This window comes from Apus apus, chromosome 1 (genome assembly GCF_020740795.1).
Source record: "Apus apus isolate bApuApu2 chromosome 1, bApuApu2.pri.cur, whole genome shotgun sequence".
In the NCBI taxonomy this organism is placed as follows: domain Eukaryota; kingdom Metazoa; phylum Chordata; class Aves; order Apodiformes; family Apodidae; genus Apus; species Apus apus.
The window spans coordinates 51,544,339-51,565,700 of NC_067282.1; the positions used below are offsets into that span (position 1 = coordinate 51,544,339).

Consider the following 21,362-nt stretch of genomic DNA (forward strand, 5'->3'; position numbering starts at 1 on the left):
TGCCTTGACCTTGAAAGGAGATGAGGGTGACTAGTTCAAACTTTGACAGACACTGAACTTTTAAATGTCTTAAGTGAAGGGAGATGAAACCCACTCCAAATGACTGTGGTAGGATACAACCTGATTTACATAGAGCAGATTCCTGCCTGTTGACAAAAAAGTAAAGTGAGATGTAAGCTGTTTCAATATGCTGGTTTTGACACAGATGTTCCACAAAACTTGTAAGGAGCCTGCACCCTGGCTAGCACACAGACTGCCTTTGTGGCTCACCACTCAGTACACAGATGGGAAGATGTGAGTCTAAGAACTCATGCACAGCATGGAAGGGATAGGACAAGAGGCTCCTGTCTTGACAATTCAGCAATACAACAAATTGTCCCAATCACAGGGAAAGAAACAGAAGGCAGGAAATACAGACCTGAGTCTGTACCACATTAAAAAGGAATAATTATAATCTGGTAGGTAGTATAAACACAGTATTTGAAATAACAACAGAAATCTCTAAAGCCTTGACATTACATCAATCTTTCTAGAGCCAGTTTCAGAAGATACTCTTCTTTCACAGTTTTTATTCAAAATATCAAGGTTACTACTTAGTGGAAAATACAAAAAGGAACAAAAGAGATTAATCCTTCATGTCATGTGGGCTAAACCCCCAGAACATTGTTGGGCAAAGTAATGGATACGCCCTTGCTTTAAGCAAGTAGATGTATGTACATCCAAACAAAAAAAATGTTTCCCCGAAGGTTCACTGAGGAATAAAGATAGCATTGATGACCACAGCAGAACTGAATGTTAAGAGTTCATTTAAGGGCCCCAAATCTGCCTTGTTAACTATACCATAAATTCTGTATTTCTGCAGAAGTTCTATATTCCTACAGAAATGCAAAGCAGGAACCCTGGGATATATTTCTGCAGAGAAAAAAAAATAAAAATCCCAAAACTCCCAAGGAACTTAGTCAGAAAAAGCCTCCTTACACAGGTTTCTGTGGTAAGCTCAAACAGAATAAAGCTCTCCAAACCTGCTCACTCACAGGGAAAAAAAAAAAAAAATACTGAATGTAGAGTGTTACATTCTAGAAATGCATAATCAGCTGAGAAGTGGTGAGGGCACCATCCCTGGAGACATTCAAGGTCATGCTTGATGGGCTCTGAACAATCTGTTCTAGTGTGAGATGTCCCTGCTTATTGCTGGGGGGTTGGACTAGATGACCTTTAGACATCCTTTCCAACCCAAGACGTTCTATCATTCTATTGACAGAGAAGTTTCCCAGTTGACAGAATGGTCAGAATTGGAAGGGACCTCTAGAGATCATCTAGTCCAACTCCCCTGCTAAAGCAGGATCCCCTAGAGCACATTACTCAGGACTGCATCCAGGAATGTCTTGAGTATCTCCAGAGAAGGAGGCTCCACAATCTCCCTGGGCAGCCTGTTTCAGGGCTCTGTCACCCTCAAGGTAAAGAAGTTTTTCCTCATATTTAAATGGAACTTCCTACGATTCAGCTTGTGCCCGTTGCTCTCATCCTGTCACTGGGGACTACTGAAAAGAGTCTGGCTCCATCCTCCTTGCACCCACCTTTTAGATACTTGTGGGCATTAATAAGGTCTCCCCTCAGCCTTCTTTTCTCCAGGCTGAAGAGTCCCAGCTCTCTCTGCCTTTCCTTGTAAAAGAGACGCTCCAATCCCCCAGTCATTTTTGTTGCCGTCCACTGGACTCTCTCTAGTAGTTCCCCGTCTCTCTTGACCTGGGGAGCCCAGAACTGGATGCAATATTCCAGCTGTGGCCTCACCAGGGCAGAGAAGAGGGGCAGAATGACCACACCCGACTTACTAGCCTTCTGCAACTCAGGATTCCATTTGCCTTCTTGGCAGCAAGGGCACATTGCTGGCTCATGGATAATTTACCATCTGCCAGGACTCCCAGATCCTTCTCAGATCTGCTTTCCAGCAGGTTCATGCCTAACCTACATTGGTGCATGCAGTTGCAGAGAAGGAGTCAGAAGAAGAGGCAGAGGGGTTGGAGCTAGATGATCTTTGAGGTCCCTTCCAACCCAAACCATCCTAGGTTTCTATGAAACAGTCAGACTTCTTTTTGCCTCTATGATTACACAGCTGCAAGAAATTACTACCTTCCTAATTAATTCCTAAAGCACTGTTAAAAGTCTTCAATTATTTTTTTTTTCTTTGAAGTGTTTATTTCTGCTATCACATGCACAAAAATACAGATGAGAAGTCACAATTGTCACTGTAACATTTCCTTCTATCCCTGAGTACTCGAGTGTACAGTCTTAAAACTCTTTTGAAAGCTTAAAAAATTTTTGGGAAAAAGGTGACTGTGAGCAGTTATACTGTCCTTTACCTGTTTTATTAGCAGGGGTGTCAGTAACACTTCTCCTGTTTGTACTAACAGGATACTCATCAGCAGTGAGCACTCCTTGTGTGGGAGCAGCAACTGGACAGCAATGCTTGATGTGATGCTATGATTAAAAAAAGGATTAAAAAAGGACCAGTGATAACCTTTTCCTGAAGAGAGGAAAGATTGCTAAAGAGAGGTGATCTACTGCTGTGATCTGCACTTGTGACACCAATACGGAACGACCTTTTCCTGTGCATTGTTCTGGTGTCCTTATACTAGGAAGGTCACAAAAAATTACCAGAAAGCAGAAGAAAGTGTGTTAAGATGAAAGACGTAAAGAATTTTATTTCTTTGGTTCATCAAAACAAAACTGGATGTTGCCTTGGCTGTTTCATGGTGACCAAATGCCAGGTACTGAGAAGATCTTTGATCTAACACAGAAAAGGCTTAACAGAAATAACAGAACTTAACAGAAGACAGATCCAAATTGAAGTAAGAAATATATTTGGAAGAGTTGCAATGAATTACCAAGCGAACTAATGAATTTTCTACCTCTTCATGTCTTCAAGTCAAAAGCAGATGCCTTCCTTAAAAATACACTGTGGGAAAATCTGGGTGTTTTTCAGAGGAAAAGAAAGGATCGGGGCAAACTCACAAATGGTAGAGACTAGATGACACTCATTACCAGAGCTTCTGGCCTTGATATTCCTTAGCCTGTCCGGGAACCAGAAGGAGCTCCAGCTCTTTGCTGACAGCAAAGGAAAAGTGAGGTCCAGGGATTTTGACCACCGCTCCAGATTTTGGTCAGATCTAATTCTTCCGTCTCTCCTGCTAAGCCTTGCACAGTTTCACTTTCTCTTCTGGCCTCCTTCCCTCCATCTGCAGCTGGAGGCGGTGGAGGGCAAAGAAGGGCCGGGAATGAAGCTTTTTGCTCTCAGTTCTTCCATCACCAATAAAAACCTTCAGCTTACAAGAGCTAAACAGGGAAATTGGAAGGCAAACCCCCCCCCAGACAGCGCATTCCCAGCGGCCTGGGAGCAGAGGGCACTTCTGCGGCATCAAGGCTTGGATGGCAGCGCCGGCTCTTCCATTCCGCTGCACCAAGCCCCGGGACAGAGGACACGGGAGCTCGAAGAGCGATTCCCACCCCACCTCCTGCACGAACCGCCTCTGCGTGTGCTTTGCCACAGGTACATCGGAGGTGCGGAGCGCAGGCACGGCCGAGGCTGCCATTCCAGCGGGCTCCTGCCCGCGGTGTCCATGTGCCAGCGGCTCCGGGGAGCGGCTTCACCGCGGGAACGCGGCAGCGCCGCCCCTCAGCCTCACCGCCGGAAACACTTTGTTTCCATTTTTTAAAAACTGTAACCCAACGGAGTAAGAGATCAGCAGAATTTCAGTCCCAGCAGTTGGAACCTCGGGCAGGGAGAGGCCGCTGGGACCCTCAGGCCGGTCGGTGGGCGGCGGGAGGGTTTGAAGGCGCCGGGAGCCCGCTGGGCGGCGGCAGAGCGGAGGGAAAAAGGACAGGTGGAAAAGGCTTCTGCCGAAACCCGGGATCGAACCAGGGACCTTTAGATCTTCAGTCTAACGCTCTCCCAACTGAGCTATTTCGGCTGCGATGCTGCAATTTTCTCAGCAGCTGGCCTAAGGACTTCTTCACCGACCGTCGTCTGGCGAGGCGTGGAAAGCGTGATTAGAATGGGGCATGTGTTGTTATCTGTATCGCATTGCTGGGCACCGTGAACATCACAACCGAACTGACGACGGGCCTTTGCATATAAAATTATGCAAAAAATTAAGGCAAAGAAAAATACGGCAATAACACAAAATCATAGGTATACGTATACGTCCCTGGGTGATACATGACCTAGACACGTTTAGTGTCTGGAGAAAGGTGCTATGGCTGTGGCTCCCTGAACTATTTGGGGGGTAACAAGAATTTGAATGCTCTGTGGGATTGAAGAATGCTACGTTTTTTTTTCTACAGTTTTCAGGGATGTAATTGTTGAAGTCTGTCAAATTCTGTCCGGAGCTGATGTACCACAAATAGTGCTTAGGGACATGGTTTACTGGTGGATTAGGCAGCATCAGGTTAATGGTTGGGACTCAATGATCTTAAAGGTCTTCTCCAGCCAACACAATTGTATGAATAGAAAGGACATGCCCATTCCCATCGTTCCAGGGTCTTGCTCAGACGCACGTTCCACTGGGCAATGTTACATCTCTGCATAAAGCCTGTTCTTATAACTCTGCTTAGTCAAAGTTTATTTTCCCGTTGTCATCTAGGTATTTATTTCAACAGGGGACTGTTACTGCACTCCTGTGGCTCCAGGTTGAAGGCAGAGGATGCATCTGAGTGCACACGTTAGCACACATGGCACTGCTACTGGACACTCACATCTCAGGCCTGTGTTTATCTGCACATCCCACAGCTCTAGAAAAAGCTCCTGTGAGAGCATCTCCTATTCATGCTCTCCCTGTGTGGCAAGTGGGGAAGAAACGGTGCTTTGCAAGGCTGCCCACTGCTTCTCCCCACTGTTTGGCTTTTGTTCACTAACAAATCCCTCCCTCATCCATAGTAATACAGGATTTTAACAAATACCTCTTTTTTCAAGAGTGGAAGAAGCAGCCTTTACCCAACCCTATGAATATTTGGTGACACACATCCCATATTTCCTTTAACTTTCAAACAGAGTATATTTTTCCTCAAGTTGTCCCACTTCTGGAAGTCTTTTGTGAGCAACCACCCTTCTTCAGAAGCCACAAATTGCAGGCCAGGCACAAGATCTGTTTTCAGAAGCTGAAATGCTGAGAATTGGGCCAGCAGTTAGTGACTGAAAACAAAAATTCTTTAACAATAAAAAAAATAGTTAGGGAGAGGTTTTAAAAAAAACAACAACAACCACCAAACCCCTTACATTGTATTAAAGAGATGCTCTGACAAGGTACTGATGCAGAATCTCATATTCTCATTATTTTCCATTGCCACTGGCAATGATTGTTCTGCTAAGAAATTATGAATGTAATCACTTAATAAGCGTGTCTCCTACTGATGCAGCTAATGTAACCTTGTGATCTCTGGTGCTGATAAACTCCAAATGTGTGATGACATGCATAGAAGTCAAAACACTGATGACTGCAGAGCTTTTTGTACAGTGCCATAAAAATCAGAGCTACTCAGGACAAACAGGTTATTCTAATTTGTATTATTTTTAGAAATCTTTGTTTTGCCAAGTAAAATGGAAATGGCAGTAGAAATAAAAACTAAAGGTAATGCAAAACAAAAACAAAAGGACTATTCAGTCTCAGATATAATCTATTTAATAAAACATTTAAATTGGAACAGCTTCCACTAGACTTCAGATGGTGCTCAGGTAAGCCTAGAAGCTGTTTAGCTGCCTCTTAAGGCAAACCTTACCAACCCAAAGTAGCAGTTTATCAGCAGCACCATGCAACATACAAGGTGTGATGACATTGGCCACATTGTGGCTCCAAAGGCACCATGACCTGCCGGCCATCTGGGGCAGTACTGTGAACTTTTATGTTCATTTACTACTGCAACTCTAGCAGCAAATTTTAAGGGAAATTCCTGCACTTAGGGTGGTGAGGAAAACTTCTGCACATACTTGTGTTTTCAGAGTTTAAATTCCCCACTTCCACATGACTTGAATCAATTTCAAAGTACTCCACAGTGCCTCAGTCCCGTGCTTCTGCAGCTCCATCCAGGGACAGTCTGAGACTGTGCCAAGTACAGAAGCTGCCGTGATAAACCCAAGAACAGGTTTCCCTTGTATGTTTGCCATCTCAAAGCCAAAAAAGTGAATAGAGTTCCTCCTGTATCCTGAAGAAAAATAAATACAAAAAAACCCACCATCTACTTTTTCAATGTGTTTACTTAAGAGAAATCAGTTACACCATAACCTTTAGTAATAAATCAACTTTGAAAAAGATTCATGGACACATTTCTAGAACTGAAGTTTCCTCCCAAGCTTTTCATTAAAACTCAAGTATTGTTTCATCTTTGTCACCAAAAAATCACTGCATTAAATAAGGTCTGTCAACCCACAAGTCACAGGAAAAGTGTTTAAAATTTTTCTCTTTATATATCCTTCATATGACTGGAAATAACATTACTGAAACGTTAACCATGTCACAGTATTTCAAGTTTGTTAAAAATAGTTAAGAAAAGGAAGTTAACACATAAAAGACAGTCATACAGTAAAAAGACTATATCTAAACCAGCAAAATGTAAGAAAATGCTTCCGGAAATACCAGCAAGAACAGCTGCTACTTCTTTACCACCTTCCCTCCCCATCCTCCTTAAAAAAAGCCACTTAAAGTTACAGATAACAGTTTAATCCGTCACCTACAAAAGGTAATAGTGCACCAATGGAGAAAAGAACTGATCCACTTGGGTGTCAAATCCAGCTTTTATCAACTGATTTATAACCCACAGAAAACACAGCAGGTTTCCCCTTTATTGAAAATAAAAGCAACTCTTTAAAGTGACAAAAATAATGTATTACACCATAATAAAAGACTAATACAGATTAATTATTTCAGAACTAAAACAAGTTTCAATGACAGCCCCAAAAGCTGTAATCACAATTAATTATTCTAAATTAATAAGGTTGGTTTGACATCAGTTACACTAATTTATAGCATTATAAATATTCTTCAGCCTGTACAGGTCTTTAAAATCAGTACTTAGGGAGAACATAGTATTGCACCAAAAGCTGAAATTAACAGATTTGACTTATAAAGTGCTGAAACCCTTCCAAAGTCATGCCACACTGTAGTTCTGTATTCATTGTGGTTCATTTATCTTCAATACATTAAGAGTCCTGTGAGGCCACTTGATTGCAGGCTTTGAAGAAAAGATTGTATGAGGTAGAATAAACTCCTTCAGGATCTCTGCCACCCTATGGACCACTGAGCTGTGCAAACGGCTCTGTCACAGGAAAGGGCTCCAAAGCTTTCTCTGGGTTTTTCCAGTTGTGAAAGTTTTCTTTGTACCATTCAACTAGTATGAAGAGAATGCTGATGAGTCAAGTTGACTAGAGATAACAGGGAAGTTCAAATTTCTATAGATACCATAAAATTAATGACATGCTAACACTTCATTATGCACTATTTTAACATACATTATTAAAAAAAAAATCTAGTTGAAGTTTTATTAATACTTTGTAATGCTAGAATAATACTTGCATAAAGTAATTAATTCTAGTACCTGATGCTACTTTGTGATTAACTTTTTTACATCAGGTAAATTCACTACTTAAAAAGCAGACAATTTTATGTAAAACTGAAGTGTTAAATTCATTCTCTTTAGCTTCTCATCAGCTAATCTATACATAGATTTTCCCCTCTCTCCCTTCCCATCCTCCCATCACTTCTAAATCAATAGTGTAAAAGCCATCAGTCCTACTTGTTTTCTTTATTCCTTCTTTCCAAGGCACTTTAGGTCTCCATCCTAAGTTGTGCATTTTTTCTGAATTCATTGGATATCTCAGGTCATTGGTAGGTCTAATGGAAGTACAAAATGCACATGAAAACAATTTTATTGGAATGTTTCATTAACTAGAGATGCAGTAACTCCCATTGTCTTCAAACCAATATTAGGTATGCCTAAATTTTGAAAGTTCCACTCAACATGAACAGATTATATTGCCTTCAAAGGTCTAAGTGGCAGTTGAGTGAAGCTACAACACAATTCAGTTTGTACAATCAACTACTTGGAGTTAACTAGAACAAATACGAATATCACATTAGTAAAAAAACAAATGCAAAAATTATATCACTGCCAATGCAATTGTGCAAATCAGTGCATTTGCAACTCTTTACACATTCATTACACAAGCCAGTGTTTCCTAAAACCAGCATGCATATTTTTCCACTCTGAAATCCCAAATTTTTACAAACTTCAGATTTTAAACACAAAGAGTTCCAAAGCATTGTCATTACAGTGCCTCATTAGTTACACAAACCTAGTAATGGTGAATATGTAGTATCCCAGACTGCAAAACTCAACACAGAAAGAAAAAGATTCTTCTACATTTAAGCACAGCACAAATTTTCACTTCCACAATCTGGCAGTTCAGAAGTCTAGTCTTCCATTCCCGCATTACTGGGACTAGCATACTGAGTAGTTAAGCTACACATGCAGAGAAAAACCAGCTACTTATCACCATTATTAAAACATGCTAATCTCAAACAGAAGCAGAACTCATTTTTCAATGGTAAGTAACTCACATGACCTTTAAGTTGCTCATTATGAAATTAAGTAATAATTAGTTATCTTAAGAATCTTTTATAAAGCCTCAACATTCTTTGAAACATGTATTCTTATGTGGTTAGTTTTACCAAGCTCGCTTAGGTTTGAACATTAGTAGACAGGGCTCAGTACACATGGAGAAACATCTCAATCTGAATTACACCGAGATCTACTGAACACTCACATCATGTGAGCATGAGGCAACTTGTTCAAACTCCTGTGATACAGTCAGATAGGATTCTGAAGAACACTTCCTTTTAAAAACAAAAATTAGCAGATTTAAAGACACTTCAGATGCCATTATAATAATCTGTATGTGATTAGAAAGTGAGAACATTAAAGGCCACAATACTAAACTCCTATCAGGAGATATGTCATTTCTAATCACTCTGGAGAAAGAGAGTAGTATCTAAAGCAGGCAGAGACCCATTGTTGCTGCAGAAAAGAAACTAAGATAAAGGAACAGAGGCAAACCAAGCCTGAAATTAAGGACGGAAACACACAGCAAAACCATATTTATAAAAGCTATCCATTTCTGCCACCATCATAACTTGGTCACTTCAGAGTTTTACATATACCTTTGAGATAGTAGTTTTAACTTAACACAGGGATGTAAAATTAACTACACTCTGTAGGTGTGTATTTCTGCCTGTGGAGAGTAGGTCTTACCCATAAGGCACATCTAAGTCTGAACTAGTCACATTAATGTCAAAATACTAAAGCTACATGTGAGACAAAGGGATTCATCTCACTCAGATGATAATGAATACCAAGTACAGCACAAGCTATCTAAACTACTGCTAAGAAAAGATTTAGCCACTGTATAAAACCTGTCCATTTTCTAGAGCAAAGTTCAGTACTGAGAAGTCTGAAGAAACATCAGACAGACATACTAGCATTACACATTCCCCTTCAAAACATATACTCTGACCTAGATCCAAAAATAAAAGGGAATTCTGCTCTTCTATAACTTGTTCTCTGTTCTTCTATGATATGTTCTGTATGTATCATAGATGTCAAATCCACTAGCAAAATAAAAATACCAAAAAAAAAAAAAGAGAAAGCAAAACAGCTCTTACTCTCTCTAAAGTTTTCCCTCCTGCAGAGCAGAAAAACTTTCACAAAAAACTATTTGGCAAGAGACCCAGAAACCATCAGGATAAAGCTCTCCTGCATGTGCTTTGCTATTTTCTTACCTGTCTTTGACATAATCCATCCAGTGTTCCATTTCAGATTCTGAACTGGTCTCCTTTATCTGTTAAGAAGAGAAACATCTTGCACTGTCTCAACATACATTTAAAAACAGATTTGTTTAAAAAAAATAAATGGGGTAAAAGTCTGGTAACAAAACAAAAAAACCCAAAACCAAACCAAAACCAAACCAAACCACCAAAACCAGAAATGGTCTTTTGTTTAAGCTGAGTTTTCAAACTACTGAAATTACCAAAATTATCTAGAAGAATTCCAAAACTTCTCTCCTTCATCTGAGGACTGCCTAACCCTTCATAATCAAATATTTAGATTTTAATACAGCCATATTCTCTCAAAAATGAAGCATCCAGCATGGAAAAACCTATCAAATAGGACATTTAATCATTATGCCAATTATGTCCCACTTGGGTAGCTGACAGGCACAATAGCCTGCACTGCAAACTTACACAGCACAGCTGCCACAGAAAGGGTAGCACATCTGTCAGCTACAATTATCTTCTAAGACTAAGCTCTCTCAGAAGTACAAAAGCTTTGTAGTAGAATTTTTCATATGTGTAAATAAAAGCATCGTAACAGTTTACTCACTAAATGGATAAGCTCCTTAGCAAGCTGGGTAATGGACATCTCAAAGTTAGTTCCAATGTTATAAATTTCACCTGGCTTTCCCTCCTTCAGGACAGTAAGGAATGCTTCTACTACATCAGTTGCATAAAGGAAATTCCTTCTTTGAAGTCCAGAACCATGAATACAGCTTAAAAACAGGAACAGCAAGACATTTTTATTCATCCTCAAACAGAAGCACTCCATTTATTAAACTGTGTTTTAAGGAGTTTTGCTGTTAGCAGTTACTTGAAGATACCTTAGGTAGCTGACATGCACACAATTCTTTACGATTTTTAAAGAAATCCTATTATTAAAACAAGCAATTCATAAATTAGTTATTAAATTATCATTTTGAAAACTGTATCACATATTTTTTAAGTGTAATTAGTTTTATTGCACAAATACCACACAAAAAAGGAAAATACATACCATTTTCTGTTCTGTTGCAACAAAGATATAAACTTCGGAATAACCTATGAAATTGAACAAAAAACAATTACTCTGCTATTCTGGAAGTTGTTATTCTGCCAAGAACATAGGACTTCACCTGTAAGCATCATTAAGTATTTTATTAAGACCCTTTAAATACTTTTATATTTTATTAAGTCTAATCAAAGAATGCATCAAGCCCCAAAACTGCAAGGAATTTGGTGTTTGTTTTTTTTTAAGAGTAGATGCCTCTACTGTGTTGCAAAGCTTATTTTCAGTCAACCATTACAAGTCAGTGGTTAAAAATGTAGCATTTTTACAAAAGAGAAAGGTTCCATCACTTTTTGCACACATAAGTGCACTATAGTGTAACTAGCGATAATTATTGCAAACAGCTTAGAACATGGTTTAAACATCCATGAAGTTGCAGTAAATCTATAGTCAAAAGTTAAATTTAGAAGAGAACCAACAGTGAATTTCAACGTAAGTAAATAGGGATCAAGTGACAGCCCCTAGAGCTCACAGCATACAGATTTAATATTATGTTCAGCTACAGGCTTAGACCCATTAATTATGTCCCAGAAACTTCAGAACAATTGGACATGCTATTAAAGTTTTTAAACTGAAGCCATTAGAAAGCTATTCCAGTTCTTTCCATTTTGTTAACTTGCAACTCTAAACATAGGAACAGACATACCAAGTAAAACTAAAGATTCATCTAGCCTAGTGTTGCATTTCTAGCAGTAACTAGAAGAGGATGTTTGAGGAAGAGTATATAAGCTGAAAGCAAGTAAACACTGATATATCCCCTGAATGTACTCCCATCATCATGCAACCTGTAGCCAGACATTTTTCCCAAGCCACAGATGAGTGAAAAACATTTTAAAAAACATTACTTATCCATCTGCATTAATGTAGGGAAAAATTTGCAAAAAACCCAACAAATAAGCAATTCAAATGAAAAAATATCATACTAGACCTGCAAAATGCTGCTACATTTCACACAAGCTCCAAACAGCACATATGATTATCATTTCATTAGTGTATTTCCATTCACCACCACAGCAGATCTTAGTATTTCCTACAAAGGCAACTCCCTCACACTAATAACCATTTTAAATAGTTACCCTTCAAGGTTCAGGGGAGGTTTAGACTAGGTATTAGAAAAATTACCCTTCACTGAAAGGGTAATTAAGCACTGGAATAGGCTGCCCAGGGAGGTGGTTGAGTCTCCATCTCTGGAGGTGTTTAAGAAATGTATAGACGGGGTGCTTAGGAGAGTGGTTTAAGCATTGGGACTTGGTAGAGTTAGGTTATGATTGGACTCAATGATCTTGAAAGGTCTTTTCCAACCAGAATGATTCCGTGCAAAGACACCTGCAAAGAAAAGCTTGTTTTGCTCTACATCCCACCATGTATCTGATTCATCTCCAGATTCATCTTATCTATTTTCTCTACAGGTTGGAACATCTCTTTCTATTCCAGAGATATTGCTCTCTTCCAATTTATTTTTTGAAATATTTATCTTAGTAATTAAACATTCCTAATTACAGCACATGACATGTGAGTTGATATAATTTTAGGGGAACTCTGCCAGATATAGGGGAATTAATTATCCTTTGAGAACCAGAAAAATTACAAAACAGTCACTCTAGTAAAATTCACATAAATAACTGGAAATCTCTAATTGACACTTTACTCACAACTAAAAAAACTTGTTCATTGGGTTGGTGGCAATATATATTAGTGCAAGATCAAAAACAGATCCAGGTAAGCACGAACAAATACACTCACAAGATAGTGCTTTTTTCAGAAGTCAGTCCATCCTTATGAGAAAAAAAAACATCACTGCAACCCTGAATTATGGTATACTGAAGCTCAGAGTAAAGCATAGGATTAACTTACTTTTTCTGGATACTGGTGTGGTCCATAAACATTGCTACTCCGTGTAATAACAGCTGGAAACTTAAAAGTATGAAAGATGCATGTGATTACATAAGAAAATATATACCAATAAAAATCTGTAGGCTTCTTGCTGATCAATAAACTGACACACCCACAATGCTTATTCAAAAGTCCACAAGCCCTCACAAACACCAGCAAATGAATCTATCTATACTTCTGTCAAAACAGGCAAGGGCCTCCAACCTTCTGTTAGAAGCACCACAAGTGACAAATGTTTGTCATCTCTCAGTCTTGCTATGGCACAGGGTTTGAGAGGATGGTGACACCCCCAAGGGACATTATATATGTGCATCTGGCTGGCTGAAGACCAGCTTAGTACTTCCTATTCCAATAAAATGTTTCACAGTCATTAACATATTCTTCTACTCAGGTTTATGTCGAAAACAATGTTGCAGAAGGATATATAAAACAAAAGACGTAAAATACTCAAAAATTTAAAGAGTTTTGCTTAAACAAATCTGAGTAATAGGGTTTTTACTTTTGTGCTTACACTATAAGCCTAGCCTTAAACAATTCAGATTTTGTATATTCTACTTCTGTACAGATTTCCTTCAAACTTAACACTGTTTCTTAAATTGCCAGTGTTCTCTTTATCCTTTTATCAAAGAAAATTTTTAGACATTACAAATCAGATTTTCCAGAAAGTTTTAAAACCATTTGATGTCTCCCCACTTTCTTGCAGCGTACCTCCTCCAATAAGTGGTTAACATTCTCTGACACATCCAAACTACAGGACTAGCCATCAGGTGGCACTGTGTGGAATAGCACTGATTTCTTTTCTTTTAAATATACATATGTATTATGTATATGAGTGTATATATAGACACTTAAGCATGGGCTTCAGAGATCTTGAAGCTTGCATCAACTTACTTGGTACCTTTCCCAGTAAGACTGAACAAAGCACTCTGCAGCTGCTTTAGAGGAAGCATAAGGATTTGTTGGACGTTTTGGAGAGGATTCATCAAATTCCTAAAATGAAAAACTTGCATTACTCAATTTCATTTGCACAGACAAGTCTTAAAGTTATGAAAGCTGAAGTTGCAAGGGAAATTAAAATCCGTAACTATCCAAGCACGACTGTCTGAGAAAGTCACCCTTCCACTTACAGTAGAAGACTAAAAACAAAAACAAAAGACAGTCTATTTATCAAAGTTGGAGGTGGCTAGAATACTAATAGCAGTATTTTTTTTACTTCTAGTAGAGTACTTCACAGTAGTGGGTTATTAAAATTTTTATCTTGTAAAATAATCACTGTTGCCACAAAGAGGTTCAATCCATCTCAGGCTCATATTGCCTCACTGTGCCACTGCACCACCACTAGCAAATCCACTTCTCCATCCCAAATAAAAGGGGTCTGCTCTCCCTTTTCTATAAACTTAACTTCTATCAGAAAAGCAGAATTTCAACCCAAAGCCCTCCAAAGCAAGGTGTCAACAATTCTGACCTGTTCCAGAATAATTAGGTACACTGCTACCCTGACACTTCTATTTCTTGTTTGGATGGAAAAAAATCTAAAACTAAAATTAAAAAAACAAACACTAATAAACCCAGACACAATAATGAACCAAAGAAATGAGGGATTCTACACTGCCTGAGGTGCAGTTCCTAACCATCATCTTAACATACGATTAAAAGACTCACTGTTCTTGTCTGACCTTTGCCTCTGAAATTAATTGACCCTGATTTATTTACTGGCCTTCCTCACTCACAAACAACACTCAAGAATTTCTACAATTATTCATTAAGAGAATAAAAAACAGATTAAACCAAAGTGTTCTTTTCAAGGCCCAGAGGCAGAAAAAAAAAAAGTCACTTGAAGTTGTCTCAGCCAAATCAATGATCTAAATGCAGGAAAGCAACATCCTTCACTATCATAAAAAGTCTACAGATTGCAGTTGTGTTGAAGCAAATGATATAAAGACATGGCAACAATAAAGAAGCACACATGGATTTCTGAAATACATTAGTATTTTCATGGACTGTGGCACAAGACTCCATGGCCATTATTTACACCTTCAGAAAGACAAGCATGCATAATTCGTCATTTTACTGAGTTAAATTACATTTCCTGAGATAAAGTCAGGCATAAATTGGCAAGAATAAATAATATTTCCACAGAACAACAAAAAAAAATCTGCATATTTCTTCCAGTAATACAGGAACTGTTCCCTGTTTGAACTGTCAGTACCTACAGTTGTCAGTATTTTAGTTAGAGTACAGAACCAGTTCCCTGCCTGTCAAGTTCATAACCACGGCAGAGAAGGAAAAAAAAAAGATAACATAGTGTGTGCATTACTGAAGTCTCATAAATGCTCCAAGGCAAAATTTGTGTAATATATTCCTTTGATACTATTTCCGACGAGTATTTGCATGTCATTAATGTCCTCGATCTCACTGCTTTCGGTAATACACATTTAGTTAAAAACAAGCTACAAAAATAATTTAGGACCATTATGAGACTTCACGTTCCAGAAATAACCTGTGCTTCTTTACAAGTTCCAGTATTGTTTGAAATAGCTCAAAAAAACACATTTACAGAGGGCAAGGAAACACAGAGTGGTTTGGGCTGGAAGACACCTTAAAAATCATCTACTTCCAACCACCTTGCCATGGGCAGGGACACCTCCCACTAGACCACATTGCTCAGAGCCCCATCCATCCTGGCCTTGAACACTTCCAGGGAGGAGGCAGCAACAACCTCCCTGGGCAGCCTGTTCCAGTGTCTTACCACACTTAGAGTGAAGAATTTCTTCATAATATCTGATGTGAATCTACCCTCTTTCAGCTTGAAACGACTTCCTTCTGTCCTCTCACTCCAAGCCCCTGTAAAAAGTCCCTCCCCAGCTTTCCTGTAGGCCCCTTCAGATACTGGAAGGCTACTACGAAGTCTACCCGAAGTCTTCGCAAAGCTAAATGACCCCAACTCTCTCAGCCTGTCTTCACAGGAGAGGTGCTCCATCTTCACAGCCCTCCTCTGGACTTGATACATCAGCTCCCATGTCCTTCTTATGTTGAGGACTCCAGAACTGGACATAGTACTCCAGGTGGGGTCTTACGAGAGCAGAGCAGAGGGGGAGAATCACCTTCCTTCACCTGCTGGCCACTCTTCTTCCAACAGAGCCCAGGACACAGTTGGCTTTCCAGGCTGCAAGCACACACTGTTCTCAATGCAGGACCTTGCACTTGAGCAAGTTAGACTAATTTTGTTCTCACTACTAAAGGGAAGCAAAGCTAGGAAAAACCTTCATGTACTTTCAAACTCACCTTATCAGTGCTACCTCCATATACTTCATCTGTACTAACATAGACAAACTTCTCCACATTGGCTTCATGTGCAGCAGCAACCAGCACATTAGTGCCATAAACATTCACATAGGTAAATTCCAGAGCATGCCAAAATGAAAGATCTACATAAAAAAAGCCAAACAATTCTGATTAAACTTAGGCGAGACATAGCTTCCTATCACATTATATTAAGGGCTGCAATTCTTTCTCTCTTTCTACAACCCAGGAAGAATTCTGAAAGGAGCTATACCTATTCCTTCAGCTTCCACACTGTTTCTTCCTGTAAGGTTGAAGCCAACCAAGTAAAAATTTAAGACTATGTATCAACTCTTTTTCTACTGTCTTCATAACTCCAGTGTTACACTGTCAGTTACATTTTTGTCTAGATGGAATTTAAAATGTAAGGCAAAAATAATTACCATTTATTTACAATTAAAATAAATAACAGTCAGATGAAGTTCTGTTAAAATTAATGCTATGAACCCCTTTAAGTTACAAAGGCGACCAGACACTATGTCTCTACAAATATCATTCAATGTACCCTTGTTTTTTATGAAGGGAAAAGGCAAAAAATATCAGCATATATTTCAAACGAATATACTCATGAAAAATACCACCAAAACATGAAACAATGCTCACCTACATGTGTTTGGGCTGCAAAATGAAGCACTATATCTATCTTCTCAGTTTCAAACAGCTGTTTTATAAAATTAGGTTCACAAATATCTCCCTGAACAGGAAAAAAAAAATCATTAACAAATTATTTTTCATACAAAATAGTAGGCTTTCATTTGTACTAAGCATCATATAACAAACCTATTACAATGGAAGCACAGGATACGAATAGCACTACCAGCTGAGTTTTTGGGGAATTTTTCAATGCTGTGTCCAAAATAAGAGTAGATATAAATGTCACACATTTTGAGCAACAGCCTCAAAGAAACTTATTTCGGGATTTATGTTACTATTTAACAGCACCGCCCCCCAAATATACACAACGTAAGTATAGTATGTAGGTTGAATGCTGAGGTTGAAACAACGTTTTCACGGTAACTACGAGTTACTGGAGCCTGGCTAAGGGACAGTGACACCTAGTGGCATCATACAAGGTGAACTGGACTTCCACTTCTGTCAAAATAGACACTTGGGTACCCTGCAAGGGTTTGGGTGTTGCTGGCTTTTTTTTGTTGTTCCGGCGATTATTTTTTTTTAATTGATATATTTAGAAGAGATTCAGGCATCAACACCCAAGCCATTCTTTAGTTTGACATAGCAACAGCAGCTTTTAAAGGTATATACAATACTTTTCTGTTGGCTCAGTTTAAACAAAGTAAACATGAGAGTACTTCCATGTCTTGGAAAGGAATCTGTATAACAGGATATTTAACTAAAAATAGTTCCAGTTTCCGTATGTTTTAAGAAGTTCTCAAACTCTGAAGAACAGCCTCAAAGTAGTGTATATCAGAAAGGGGAGAAGGTGAACTGATTTTTCTGAAATAACATTATGTTTCTCATCCCTGAACAGAACTGAAACACTCAGCAAATACTTCAGGCTCATAGATTATTTTTAACTAAATGGTTACCGCTTTTTTTTTTTTAACTGAAATTCAAACTCAATACATCTGTGCTGAGCATCAACAGAGACTGATTAAACTGCATCATTTATACAGTCCGTTACCCAAGTTTTCTGAACTTTTACTTCTCTACCTTCCCACAGCATTTATCCTTCCTACTCTCTCCTAGGTCAGTAACAGCATCACAGTTCTAACCTTAGGCTTATGCACCAGAAAGTATTTTTTCCAGTGCATTTTTTTGCTACCCATGTAAACTGCTTAGCTGCACACCAGCTGCATGTAAGTTCTGATCAACCTTCCTAAAAAAAATATAAAATAAAAAAAAACAACACAAACACACACACACACAAAAAAAACACAAAAAAAACCCAAACCAGATAAACAAAAGCCTAAAAACCCTTTTTCCCCTCATGCAACTTTTATCCCAACAGCTCAGAGATAATCACTTGTTGAAATAGAGAGGTAGGTTCACAAAAATGTGAACAGCCATGGGGGTCACCAAACAGATGAGGAAAAGTTCAATTCCCAACCTTGCCTGTTTAACTTACATCTACTACCTCTGGTAAATCTGCCCCAAAGTTTCTATTGCAGAAAATTCAGTCATATGCACTTATTTTATGTCCTGCAACCCTGAGAAGCCCAGCTGGACAGCAAGACCAGCATCAGTTCTGACTTTCCCAGAGGCCAAGAACCTCAGCATACAAATCCAGCACTCAGAAGGTTTATCTGAACAATAAAACAAAATCCATCTCCCATCTGAAGATAAACTGTGGGAGCAGTGAACTAATTTAATTGGCAAAATTTTAAGGAGAAAAGGCATACCCTGAATATTCCAATGAGACCCTCTTCCAAAACAACTACAAACAACAGCAGCAAAAGTAGGAACGCAGCCTGATGCCTAGTGCTAACTGAACAAGACAGATTGTGTTGTACATCGTGGAATATGGCACATGGCAGTGTTTGAAGGTGTAAAAGATGACATCAGAAGAGCATGGAGAACCTGAATTTGAGTCCATCTTGCTCATACAACCATAAACCAAAAGTTTCAAAATCAGCCCTAAAAACACTTAGCTCCATACTCAGGCTTTTACCAATTCTATAACTTTGTTATACAATAAAATACAACAACTCTCAAAAGGCTACTTCATGGAAGAGGCAGAACATACTGTTATAATACTGCACATCGTCACATACTTCTGCAGGTAAAATAAGAAGAAGGTAAACAAAGAAAATGCTGCTATGTCCATCTGATTGTCACATATATTGGCATATTACATACACTGACTTATTGTTGACAATGAGTTAACAGAACTTAAACATAAGCAGAACATAAACAAAAGCAGTGGCTTCTAGTTTGGGGCGCTCTGGAGACCGTATTACCTTGATGTGAAGGCACAAAAATCAGTAAAAAGTCAAGTTGCCTAGAAGAGAAGGCTTTATCACCTGGATAAACTTGTAGTTGTTCTTCTCAGAGACTGTTTCAAGGTTCTTCAAGCTTGCACAGTAGTCGAGCTAAAGCAAAATACCCACACAAAATCATTAAGTGGACTTCATAAAAGTAAGTAAGTTAACTCAGATTCAACCTATCACTAGTAAGTTTGAGGACAGAGTAAAAACTTCTTTCAAAAGAAAAGCTATTTTGCAAGCAGACATGGTGAAGCTTTAAAAACACAAAACTCTGAAAGACAATGAAACTGGAAAAGTTCTTAAACAGAAGTTTAGAACTTGAAAAGCTTCCTTCATTTTATTTGCAAATAATTATTTGTTGTGGGCACATGAACAGCAGCTGATTTTGGGGTTTTTTTTTTGCATGGGAGCAAACAGATAATTAAACAAAAAAAAATAAACAACAATAACCCATGTAAATGTCAACATGCTATAGATAGCATTAAAAATAATTTTAAACTGGCTTTCATATCAAATAATCAAACCAGCTACTTACCTTATCTAGATTTATAATCAGATAGTTTGGATAGTTCTTCACGAGGGAGACGACTACATGTGAAGCACTGCAGGGTAAACGAAAAACATTTTACAATTGTATAATTAGCTGTAAGGTAACAAGAGATGACAAATTACAAATAAATTTAGCAATATCAAAAGGCTTTAGAAGAGATAACTGTGCTCAAGACAGGTGGAAAAGGAATTCAGACACATTTTAAGATACGTCAACGTTATTCTATTGATAATGCCTGTAACTGCATCTTGTTATCAAACTAAAAGATTAAAATTTCATGCTGTAATAAAAGAAAGCAGTACTGCTCACAACCACCTAACAAAAAAAAGCAAACAAACCACAAAACCAAACCTAAATTGTTATATGCTACGTTTAATTGCCACTCTAAAATACTTCTATATTCTTAAGTTTATACATTAGGTAATAGGGAGAAGTAGACAGTCAACACCCCTGATACTGATAATGCTGATTCTCACCCCTACACTCTCTGACACGGCTGCTAGGTGTAAGAAACGACGGCCTGACTACCAGGTGGCATTTCCCCTTGGCACAGCCCCTGCGTACAAGAAAACCACGCCGAGAGTCGAGGTTCACATCTCCAGCGCCCCAAGCTGGAGGGTGCTCACAGACACTCAGTCCTCTCAGCGCGTTGGGTTCTGAGCGGCACCTCGACGGGCTCAAGCTTCAGAGGGACCTGAGCTTCCCCCGCCTCCAGCAGGGCCCGCAGAGAACGAGCAGTCGCCGGCTGAAAGTGCCGCCAGCCCCGAGCTGGGGCCGAGCCCCGACCCCACCGGCAGCGCTGCGGGCTCCTTCACCGAGCACGGCGGACAACCAGCAGCAGCCCAGCCCCCTCCCCAACGCTCAGCCCCCCCAGGACGCCCCAGGCAGGCAAGCGGCGGCGCCCCCCGCAACCCGCGCCACGGCACCGGCCCGGGGCAGCGCGCAGGACGCGGGGCAGCGAGGCGGCACCGCCAGAGCCCTCCCGCCTCGGCCCAGCCCCCCCGCGTCCCGCACCGGGCCGCAGGGAGAGGGCTCCGGGCCCCGGCGCGGCACAGAGGGAAAGACACCCCCGCGGAAGGGAGGCCGCCGCTCACATGAAGCCGGCGCCGCCCGTCACCAGCAGCCGCTTCTCGAAGACCGGCAGCGCGGCGGCCGCCGAGGGGCCCGCCATCGCCGCGCTTTACGGCGGCAGCCCCGGCACCCCGTCCCACCGCCGCGGGCGGGGCCCTCCCGACCGCGCATGCGCAGGGCGTGCCGGCAGCCGCCCCGCACCTGGGGGGCTCCGCGGCCCTGCGTGAAAACAAGCCCAGCCCAGCCCAGCCCAGCCCCGCCCCGCCCCGCTCCCCGCGTACCGGCGCGCACCGGCGCCCGCCGCCGCGAGAGCGCGCGGCCCCGGCGCGGGCGCGCGCAGCGCGAGAGGCCACGGCGCTGCCTCCAGCCCCAACCATCGCCTTTTTACGTCTCCCGGTCTCACCTTACGGCCGAAGCCGGCAACGTACACGTCGTAAGCTGGGGCGGAGCGGCCCCGCGGGGCGGGGCGAGGAGGCGTGGCCAGCAGGTTCAGCCCCGCCCCCCAGCCCGGGCGCGCTGCCTCGCGCTCGGCTCCCATTGGCTGTCCCGGCGCTCCTGCTCTCCCGCGCGCCTGTCCCGCGCCCGCTTGTCACCCGGAGGGGAGTCACGTGACCCGGCGGGGGGGGTGGGTGTCAGCG

The 21,362-nt window shown here is 40.6% G+C and overlaps 1 protein-coding gene and 1 non-coding gene across 4 annotated transcripts; both read right to left on the reverse strand.

Annotated features, from left to right (window-relative positions):
* Positions 1-3,895: 3,895 nt before the first annotated feature.
* On the reverse strand, positions 3,896-3,968 carry TRNAF-GAA (transfer RNA phenylalanine (anticodon GAA)). The gene has a single exon. It is a non-coding gene; the product is annotated as a tRNA-Phe (tRNA).
* A 2,261-nt stretch (positions 3,969-6,229) lies between these two features.
* On the reverse strand, positions 6,230-20,862 carry TGDS (TDP-glucose 4,6-dehydratase). Of its 3 annotated transcripts, none has more exons than XM_051634036.1 (12): positions 20,748-20,862; positions 19,639-19,705; positions 19,140-19,208; positions 16,762-16,852; positions 16,102-16,244; positions 13,708-13,806; positions 12,778-12,837; positions 10,873-10,916; positions 10,426-10,591; positions 9,825-9,883; positions 7,783-7,880; positions 6,230-7,377 (listed from the first exon to the last, which is right to left on the reverse strand). In XM_051634036.1, exons 1-12 carry the CDS (start codon positions 20,822-20,824, stop codon positions 7,277-7,279), a joined length of 1,074 nt encoding a protein of 357 aa, XP_051489996.1. In that variant the 5' UTR covers positions 20,825-20,862; the 3' UTR covers positions 6,230-7,276. The 3 variants fall into 3 exon arrangements, with proteins under 3 accessions (XP_051489996.1, XP_051490015.1, XP_051490005.1); XM_051634055.1 differs by lacking the exon at positions 6,230-7,377 and adding an exon at positions 8,813-8,882 and having other exon boundaries at positions 7,788-7,880; XM_051634045.1 differs by lacking the exon at positions 6,230-7,377 and having other exon boundaries at positions 7,791-8,882.
* Between the last annotated feature and the right edge of the window lie 500 nt (positions 20,863-21,362).

What these genes read in the sequence shown, in the direction of transcription:
- TGDS (XM_051634036.1), bottom strand. Translation starts at nt 20,824, where the DNA reads ATGGCGGGCCCCTCGGCGGCCGCCGCGCTGCCGGTCTTCGAGAAGCGG. An exon ending in TGATTATAAATCTAGATAAG is followed by an intron (nt 19,209 to 19,638) that starts GTAAGTAGCTGG and finishes ATTTTGCTTTAG; the next exon opens with CTCGACTACTGTGCAAGCTT. An exon ending in CTAAGGAGCTTATCCATTTA is followed by an intron (nt 9,884 to 10,425) that starts GTGAGTAAACTG and finishes TCTTCTTAACAG; the next exon opens with ATAAAGGAGACCAGTTCAGA.